The 10,273-nt window shown below is 36.6% G+C and overlaps 1 protein-coding gene across 1 annotated transcript in view; it reads left to right on the top strand.

Moving 5' to 3' along the window:
* The first annotated feature begins 2,187 nt into the window (after nt 1-2,187).
* The window catches only part of col7a1 (collagen, type VII, alpha 1), a 122,149-nt gene continuing 114,063 nt past the window's right edge, over nt 2,188-10,273 (top strand). Inside the window, exons 1-7 of the mRNA XM_055161022.1 lie at nt 2,188-2,254; nt 2,327-2,507; nt 5,696-5,852; nt 6,431-6,524; nt 7,391-7,549; nt 8,618-8,775; nt 9,876-10,005. Coding sequence (XP_055016997.1) covers nt 2,188-2,254; nt 2,327-2,507; nt 5,696-5,852; nt 6,431-6,524; nt 7,391-7,549; nt 8,618-8,775; nt 9,876-10,005 — 946 coding nt within the window. The remainder of the gene's footprint in view (nt 2,255-2,326; nt 2,508-5,695; nt 5,853-6,430; nt 6,525-7,390; nt 7,550-8,617; nt 8,776-9,875; nt 10,006-10,273) is intronic.

The following is a 10,273-nucleotide window of genomic DNA, read 5'->3' as shown; positions in this document are numbered from 1 at the left end:
AAGTAACAAAACTGAATACTTCATCCACCACTACTAGTATGTTCAATAGGGCAGTCAATGGAATTTAGGATCTTTCATAGACTTCATGACACACGTACAGTAAATAGCTAAAAGTCACCCAGAAATAACTTAGCTATTTAAATAAGCGTTTAAGTTGTTAGTAAGATTTTTGAATATGCATTGTGTTTGCTCTGTAAGTTGATAATGACACTGTATTATGTAAAATCAAATATGTCGTTGAAGAAATCCCAAATTACCCAGTTTACTTTGGTGACAACAAGCATTCAAACAAGGTTCATTATTTTTGGAGTATGTTGTTTCTAGCATTTTTCTGATTGTCAAAGTCGTTTAGAGATCAGGCTATATTCTTTAAATTTCCTTTATTATCCAATCTTGTGAGTTTTAGCCATGTTAAAATGTTGTTACCTCATCAAAAACATACCTGGAGTTGTGTTTTGTTTCATTTACACGAGTGAGTAACCCTTTATTATTAGTCCGTCTACATCTCCAAAGCTCAAAATGCTCTGTTGCACCTTGTGATGTCATGCACTGGTAGTTTTCAAGTTAACAACTACCTTTTATTTTTTGTTTAATGGAGATTGGAAATTCCAGGGCTGAAATTATCCAAATGATTCTATTGAAGTTGTATGGAGTTTAAAAACACTTGGAGTGCTTCCTGTGTCCATATGACATCACAAGGTGGAACAGAGTGTTTTCTGTTTGAGAGAAGCCTAAATACGCAGAGTTTGGAATGAAGCAGGTATGTTTGGGATGTAGAAACAGCATTGTAACATAACTCGTAACAGACGGGGGCGAGCAAGACCAGTGGATCCCTGCGGCGAAAGTGAGAATGCGCTGTGAACTACAGGTCTGGGCGAGCTGCTCCTGTCCTCCGTGCTCCAGGGCTGCGGCTGGTTCTGATGTGGTGCAAAACATCCAGACAGAGGCGCGAGTCATGTTTGGTTCATTATATCTTGTTCTGAGCGGTCCGTCCTCTGTGCTCTTAATTCTTCCCTGGGGAAAGTGCTTCTCAGCCTGAGGCACCTAACACCCCTCCCCGGTCCAGCTCATCAGGGCTCGACCTGAACTGGAGCTGCTCCCGCTGGTTCAGAAGGCTGGGTTCGGACTGTTACCCCGCCCATACAAACTGGGGAACAGCGGTACGCATCCCTATGCGTAACAACAAACCAAGATGACAAAAAAGCCCGTAGCAGCTGAAGTGTGTGTTTTTTCCGGTCGACGTAAATACGTTCGTGTGCCTGTCCAATCAGAACCCTTCCCCACCACAAGACATTGAGCGGAATTAAATAAAGCCGATTTAATGTGTTTTCCATGTAAACCTTCATTCGGTATTATTATTTCCATGTAAACTCGAAGGGGAGTAATTAAATTAATTAATTTGGAATAATTGAATCGGAATTAAAAAACATCATGTAAACTGCATCATGTATCTGCTTCCCTCGTTGTTATAAAAAGTGTGAGCCAAATGTACTGATAAAAAGATCTATTGTTGAAATAGTTTTGAAAATATTAGAATGTGAAAATTTACAAGGCTTTATTTGACCTTTGTCGATTTCTGTTCACTCGTGTTTGTGTCATTTTTTCTTCCTTACAGAACGAAGTGACGATGCATCAGTCCCTTTAATAGAAGACCGTGGGAAGACCATAAAAACACGTAAGTATTTTTTACATGCAGAATTTATTAAGGTTTTCTTCTGTTATGGATCATGGTGAATCTACATAACGAAATCAAGGTGGGGAGTGGTCATGACAATAAATATTCCAACAACAAAAGACAGTTTCATGTCTGGCTTTAAAGGGTCATTTAAGATTTCTGGTGAGGGATCTACCATCTGTTTGTCTCTATGGAGATGTTATTACGTCATCTGTAATGCTCCAAAGTATAGAATTTAACTTATCTAACATACATTTATTCAATTAAGTGTTTTTTTTTTTTTTATGAAGTACCATCTAAAACTGCATTCTTGATGTGAACGGGCTCATCTCTGTCCAGAGATCATGGTGTCACCTGCTTGTCTCCAAGGAGGTTATATTTAATGCCATACTGGGGAGCATTCCAAGCAAAGAAATTACATCTCCATGGAGACAAGCATGTAGCAGACCCTGTACCAGAAAAATGACACATTGCACTTTTAACTTTTATTTTCTTTTATATAGATTTTAAAGATGTGGGGCTGCCTAGTCACAGCCATACTTCTGCTCCTGTTTGGCGTGGAGCAATCTGAAGCTCAGGGTAAAAAAAAAAAATTGTTATTATCATGGTATAGTATGTTTTTCTGTCTTTAAACTGCCTTTTTGATTACAGGAAGGTGCAATAATGTCCAAGCGGCAGATATAGTATTTTTAGTGGATGGCTCATCGAGTATCGGTCGAGCAAACTTTCTCCAAGTGAAAAGTTTTATGACCGGGATTGTGAAACCCTTCGTCAGTTCAGTGGGTCCATCTGGGATACGGTTTGGAGCAGTGCAATACAGTGACACTTCAAGGTGAATGACCACATAATATGAATGAGGTCTGAGGATGAAAAGACAGCTTTTAAATCAAATGAGTTCAGTTTTATGATCTTTTAACCATGTTACGATTAGAGATACACTGATATATTTATATGGCAGATATATTGGACCCATATTTGGGCTTTTTAGCATATCAGCTATCGACCTTAAATCACCCGCACAGGCCGATATGTATGCTGTCTAATAATAAAAAATAAACATAAAGCTTTATATTAACATTTTAATACGAAAAGAAAACTGCACAAAATTTGAATACACTGCTCTCTTAAAGCTTTGTGGTGACAAAAGGGCTTTGTGTGAGTTTGTAGTAAATATAAATTGCATAATTTGAACAAAATAGTCCAAACTGGCCCTGCATATCAGCCCAAAAATATCATCAGAGCTTATCAGTTGCTCTGGATTCTAAACAATTGGTATCACGGAATCGACATCGACCATGAAAAAAAAACAAAAACATACCGGTCGATATAGTTATTACAGTGTTCCCTCATCACATTGTTGGTTGATTCAAGCATGTTTTGAGTAATCCTGTATTGTCCTGCATTCAAGGTTGAGCACACAGAAAATGTCTGTTTTCAACTACCTCCTATCTCCACTAGGGATGGGCATCATTACAAAGTTGCCGATACGATACATACCTCAATAGACAGGCTACAATACGATACATATCTCGATACAGTACACTTTCGATTCAATGTGATATATTTCGTTATATATATTTTGATATATACTTATTTTAATTCAGTAAAAATAATGGCTAAATAATGAATATGATACTAAAAGTTTTTGTTAAACCACTTCTTGTGCAAAGTTCATATGAAACACACACATTTTACTCATCAAAACAGTGAAAATGTCAATTGTCAAATGTGTTGCATAAACTAATTTCCTTCCACTAAACAAGCAACAAGCAACAAAACTGTAGTGCTATAACAAAATAACTAAATAAAATATACCAAAAAATTCTCTTGGCAATATATCGATACAGCAGTCCATGATATCGATACTGTATCATTAGGTGATATGATATATCGATATTTTGATATTTTGCACACACCTAATCTCCACCCACTTTCTGACCCCAGTTCTGCAGTTTACAGTAACAGGAAGACAATGAACATATTTCTATTATTAAGCCATTTTAGGCCAATGTTGCATTTTACAACAAACACAAAATGAGGTAAATGAATATATGTAATCTAATAAATGCCCAGAAAAAAAGCATAGTATGTTTTTTTAACACTTCTTCTCTATTCTCTTTTATTCTATATTTACATATTCTGTCTAAACTCATATCTTTTTTCAGTGTCAAACAGTGTTATAGATGTTGTCATATCCCAGTAGACTCCCAATTGGCCTAAAAAAAAAAAAAGAAAAAAGCAGCATATCCTCACATAACTTGAGTCGCTTGTGGCAACAGTTAAATCATATTTTTGCCATCTATCAAAAATGTGCTAAAACCTGCCTATAAATATCTTGGCTGGTGTTCAAGCTTCATGCTAATGTAAATGAAAAGTTAAACTAAAAAAAAAAAGTGTAGAAATATCATTGTATGTACTTAGATGACATACTCGTACTAATTTTGCATGCCTGAACTTTTACAACCACCTGTATTTCTGAGCAATAAATGCAGTTACCATCAGTGAGCCAGACTTTATTGAGGTTGTTCCATGGCTCTGGTAATAATAATATTTTATTTCTATGTTGCTTGTTGGATGATTGATTTAAGGCGTTGCTGTATGATCCTGCTCTGTAAGAATTCAAGTAGTTGTGAAATCGCGAAATGGCTCAAAAAGGTTGAACTAACAACAGAACCAAGATAAACGTTTTAAATTCTTTGCTTTTAGGATGAATTTATTTGAAGGGCTATTTTTTTATTTGTTATAATGTTCTTTCCTCATCAAAAACTTACCCGGATTAGTGTTTTGTTTGATTCACTCATGTTTTACATACAAACCTTGAAAATTTTGTCTGCAAATGGAAAACACCCTGTTCTGCCTTGTGATGTCATGCAGTGATACAGGAAGTGTTATTAAACTTCATAAACCTTCACCAGAATCATTTGGATAATTTAATCTCTTGAGTTGCCAATCTCTACTTAACTAAACATAAAGTACCTGTTAGGGGTGTTCAAAAATATTTAAATATTGATATATTGAGATATTAAAATTGGTGATATCGTATCTTTATTGTGGGCTGCTGTTTTGATTTATTGAGTATTTTTTGGTATCTTTTAGCAATTTCTTTTGTGACCTCACTACAATTTAGTTGCTTATTTAGTAGAAGGAAACTTGTTTATGTAATACACTTGACATATTCACTGTTTTGATCATTTGAAATGGTTGTATTTCATATTAACTTTGCACAACAAATAGAAATATTGTTGCTAAAATGTGTATGGTTCTTATAAAACAGAAACATATCGCGAGTATCAGATGTACTATCGATTATCACATGTATCATTAAATCATGATAATATCGTGTCGTGAACCGTGTATAGCCTGTTGTGGAATTTTACATCCCCTGCATAGGCTTAGCAAGGACATCTCCAGTTCATTGTTACATTTCTCTGTGGTTAGCTCTAGCGTCATCCAGCTATTACAGAATTTGTCCTTTTTTAACATTATCTTTTTCCTTGGTCATCTCACAGAAGTGGTACGCTATGTTCTACACATTTTATCTTGGCCAGCTTGTCTCCATGCTGTCCTTATTTAAACCTCCCTGTGTGTGTGGAAGCATAGTCAGGCTTGAATAGCCAATAGTAATGCACATTGTTGAGTCAAGTTCACTTGGTCCTGGACTGATGGTAAATAAACTTCTCCTGCCTCAGACATCCAGAATCTCTGCCTCTCTGTACAAATCTAGGACTCGTTAGGACTACACTTATTTTCCCTAATATAGCATATCATATTAAATCGTGAGGGACCATGTGATTCCCAGTCCTAGGACTTACTAATTTGAAAACTACTACTTTATGACATCAGCGTTTTGAGCTTTGGAGATATAGACAGACTAATAATATATTGGACCTTTAAAATGAGTGAAATAATAGGTTCTGTAAAGGAATCTCACTTATACTGTTCAGATTCTCAGCCTCTGGTATCACATTATGTTGGCTCATTACATGTCATTCATAATCTAATAATTTTCTCTCTCCCCAGGGTTGAGTTCACCTTTACCTCATACCTGAATGGCACAGAGCTGGTCAACGCAGTACAGAATCTCAATTATAAAGGAGGAAATACCCGAACAGGCGCGGGGCTAAAGTTTGTGTCTGATAACTTCTTTAATCCTGCCTCCAGCCGGGATGTGCCAAAGGTGAAAGGCTTTGTCAATACGTGCAGTGATTAACAATAGGGATGTAAAAAAAAAAAATCAAGTTTTAATAGTACAATCATTGACACAGGGAAATCCAATTTTTTCTTTCATTCATACAACTTTCTAAATGATGAAGTAAAGTTAAAGATGCACTTTGGAACTTTTCTGGTGAGGGTCAGATGCTTCATGGAGATTTAATTACTTCATCAAGAACTTCCATTACACATTATGATCTATCAAGCATTCGCTTTAACTATTGGTGTTTTTTTTGCTCAAGACAAGCAAATGTTACATAGTGTACATTTACTGCCACATAAACAAACAAGGTGGTGTAGACTGAAAATAAATACACATTTTCTTCTTTTAATTTTATTTTAGATGGGGTCAGAAGACAGTAGACAGAAGACAGTATTCCTGTGTTTTGATAATGTAGTATTTTCTAGAATTCAAATAAAAAACATGCATACATACATACATACATACATAGCAATAGTCCTAATACCTGCTAGACTGTTGCAACGTCCTTTAAAATCCATGAGAAATAGATGTAATGTTATTTTCTTTGTCTGAATTCACAGATAACCATCCTGATCACTGACGGGAAGTCCCAGGACAATGTTCAGGACCCTGCGCAGAGACTGAGGAGTCAAGGGGTGCACGTCTTTGCTGTTGGTACGATTTACATTATTTATGCACATGTGGCACGACTGTTTAGACTGAACACAGGAGAGAAAAAAAACTCTGTGTTTCCATGTTTGTCCCATGTTCCGAAACCTCTGTAGTGGTGAAAGAGTGCGTGTCAAATATGTTTAAAACTAAATCATCCTGAAGGGTTATTCCACTTCATGCTTTCTGCTGTTATTGTTCACATGTTTAGCTCTAATGCACATGGCAATGATGGTAAAAGACAACAAAATATCATTTTCATTAGTTATAATAGTTTTGATAAAGACCATGACAATTCTAAACATGTTTGTAGATGTCTAATGTACAGGGGTAGCACGTTTTGCATAATATGATTCGATATTTTGATGTACAGAGACGACATAACTTTAAATAAGGGAGGTAGGGAATTTGGAGTCAAGTTTCTTATTAGGAATATCAATTTATTTATGGACAAACTGGCAAAATAAAAACACCAAATGACGAGGCTCACTTTAACTTTCATGGCGAAAAGGGTGACAGTTTTTCAATGTAAAACCTATTGAAGCCATGGAGCTGGAAACAACACTTCCTATCACTTCCTATTTGATCTGCTGCCTCGGAGACGTCACCTTTCACTGTGATTGGTTTTAAGAACATATCACTCACCCAGAGCATGAAAGAGGCTGGCCAATAGGATGACAAAAGCTGTATTCGAAACAAAAAATTTGAAGATATAATCAAAATAGCGTATTAACCATTACATCAGAGTTAGAATTTTTACGACCATATCACCCAGCCGGTAGTGACCATTGAAATTGGGATTTTGGTTTGATTGCGTTTAATCTTTCAGCCCTTTTATTAACATTCTAAATAAATGATGTGTTTCTTCCCAGGTATCAAGAGCGCTGATAGAAGTGAACTGGCCCAGATCTCCTCTGAGCCCAGCGCAGACTTCACCTCTTTTGTGGGAGAGTTTAAATTACTGAGCACCCTCCTCCCCATCGTCAGCCCCAGAGTGTGTTCAAGAGCCGGAGGAGTGTACGCCAGCGATGGTATGTGTGGGAAATCAACACCCACAACCTGACAGGACTGTACCAAAGTCACAAAAACATGTCAACTATCAAATCTCTCCTGCATTTCTCTGTAGTCAAATCAACTCATGTAGTGATAGTATTACCACTTTAGAATCTTATGATCTATAGAGGTACAAAATTGTCATTCATATATATACTCAAGTAAAAGTTAAAAATGTAATGTGTGAAAAATTATACCAAATAACAAAGTATATTTTTGGAAGTAGCATATTATTCAATTTTTCGAATATTAAGTGGACTGAACATAAACAAATATACATGTCATTCAAAGCGTATAAAATGAAGGTATAGGATGCACAAGACCTGAGTACAGGAGCCAACTTTGCATGCAAAATTAATGGGCTGGAGGAGTTTAATATAGCTGTACAAATTATTTCCAAAATAACTAAATAAATCTTCACCAACCAACTAAGTGTATAACATTACTCAACTTGAAAAACAATGTACAATGTTAAGGTGGGGGAAGAGGGACCCCAAAGCAGAATCAGAACACAGTCAAGTTTAAGCAGTTTATTGTACAAACGAAGGCAGGCTGAGGAGGCAAGGAGCTGGCCAACTTCTCCGGAGGCAACGGCAGACGACCAGGAGACACCTGGGAGAAAACAGGAGTAGGTAAATCCAGAGCAAACAATAAGCAAGACGGGAATAAATCCAAGAACCTGGTGACGCTATCTGGCAAAGTGGTGATGAGAAGACCAGGACTAAATACTGAGGTAGATGAAGGGATTGATTGCAGGTGTGTCTCATCTGCTCCGGAAAAAGCCAGCCACGCCCCCTGCCACACTCAAGCTCTGAAACAGAAAAGGGAGGGGGAGAGAACAAAAACACAAATCCTAACAGTACAATGTATGTAGGATTTGTACTCCAGTGCTGATTAGCATAATATAATATTCTGCTTCAGACAGCCTGCTTCTACAAAAAGTGATATTAACGTTCTGCTTACACTAGTTTATGCATTGGTCAATTCAGTATTTTACAATATATGTACAGCATTATGCCAATATTTGCATTTCTCTGTTTCCTCAGAGGCGTTCTCGGGACCATCTAACCTGCAGTTCACAGGACAGAGCTCAGACTCTCTCAGGTTCAGGTGGAACGCTGCCTCTGGTCCGGTCAGCGCGTACCTGATTCAATACGCTCCCCTGTCCGGACTGGGGCAGCCCATCAACTCTGAACTCAGACAGGTAACACAAAACATGCTCTGTGAATCTACTGTGGATTTTTGTTTTCCCAGCATGTCTCTCTATATCCACAAAAATGGTTTTTGGTTCTATGAAGTCCAGCATATTTAGTTTTATGCTATGTTATATGTTTTTATTTCAAGGCTGATACCAACTGTAAACCCAGATTTATTTATTTTTTATTATTTTTCCCAAATTCTATCATTTGAATTGACTACAAACTCATGCACAGCTCTGTTTTACTACAAAGTGGATAAGAACAGTGTAGTCACATTTTATGCAGTGTCCTTTTCATAGTAAAGTGTTCACATGAAGCTTTATGCATTTTCTTTAAGCCTCTGGTTGGGTCAAACCAAATATCTATCTATATGAGATTTAAAGCTGATAGCCGAATTGCTAAAAAGTGCATATATCTCTAATTGTTATTTAAAATAGCTCAGACAGGTGTTGGCTCAAATATAGATGATGGCAACACACTTTTGACTCATTAATAAACCCTGCTTCACCTGCTGCCCTGGGTTCAGGAAATACCTCTTTATTCACATTGGTGAAATATCCTTCTGCTTGAATGAAATGAAATCAAGTGCAGATTGGCTTTGCAGGGACATGTTTTATGTTTCAGTGGGTTCAAATACCGGTATGATGCTGATGAATATAGAGAAGCATGAACCTTTGCACACATATTTAAAGTTTTACTGTTTACAGAAAGTTTAAATTACAATTTCAAACTTAATTTTCATACCAAGTGAAAAGTTTGATTCCTGATCCAGTTTTTTATATCACAGTGAATAAACACCAGCACTTTTTAATGACCAAACACCAACACGTTTTAGTGAACTCCTCACTTTTATAATCTCAATTTTTTTAATCAAAATTCTTTACAATATATTTTAATCAACACAGAATAATACATGTCTTTTATTTTAACATGTGGTTATCAGACTTCTCTGAAATAGCTCAAATTAGTACCTAGTACCTTCATGTTTGGTCATTTGAAGCTCTTTTAAATGTGCTATATAAATAAACTTTTTCAATTTTGATGACCCTATTTGTAATGTCGTTACCATATTTGATGAAGTATCTGTCCCTGTGTATCTGTTCAGGAGACAGTCCCGGCCTCTCAGCGCTCCTTCACAGCCCGAGAACTGCGCTCAGGCACAGATTACCTGGTCACTGTGATCGCTCAGTATCCCAACAGTGTGGGAGAGTCCACCTCCGCCAAACAGAGGACCCGTGAGTGACAAACAGTTCACATTTAAGGAGGTATAGATACCATACCTCCAACATTTATGCAAATTGCAGTTCTTCTGTTGCTTGTTGAATTCTAAACTACAGGTTTAGCATTTGTTTCAACATAAAAGACATAATATATTGTTGTGTGCAGATGATATTCTGTTAACTTCTGCAGTTTCTTGCAGACATTAAAAAATAACAATTATTTGAATTTTTTTTTGTCATTTTCTTTTTTTAAGTTAATAATTATCAACCAATAATCTCTGCA

Source organism: Boleophthalmus pectinirostris, unplaced genomic scaffold, assembly GCF_026225935.1.
Source record: "Boleophthalmus pectinirostris isolate CB_2022bp ecotype Guang Dong unplaced genomic scaffold, ASM2622593v1 HiC_scaffold_3, whole genome shotgun sequence".
Taxonomy (NCBI): Eukaryota; Metazoa; Chordata; class Actinopteri; order Gobiiformes; family Gobiidae; genus Boleophthalmus; species Boleophthalmus pectinirostris.
Note: the sequence above shows the minus strand (reverse complement) of the source record. Positions and strands in the feature narration are given on the sequence as shown.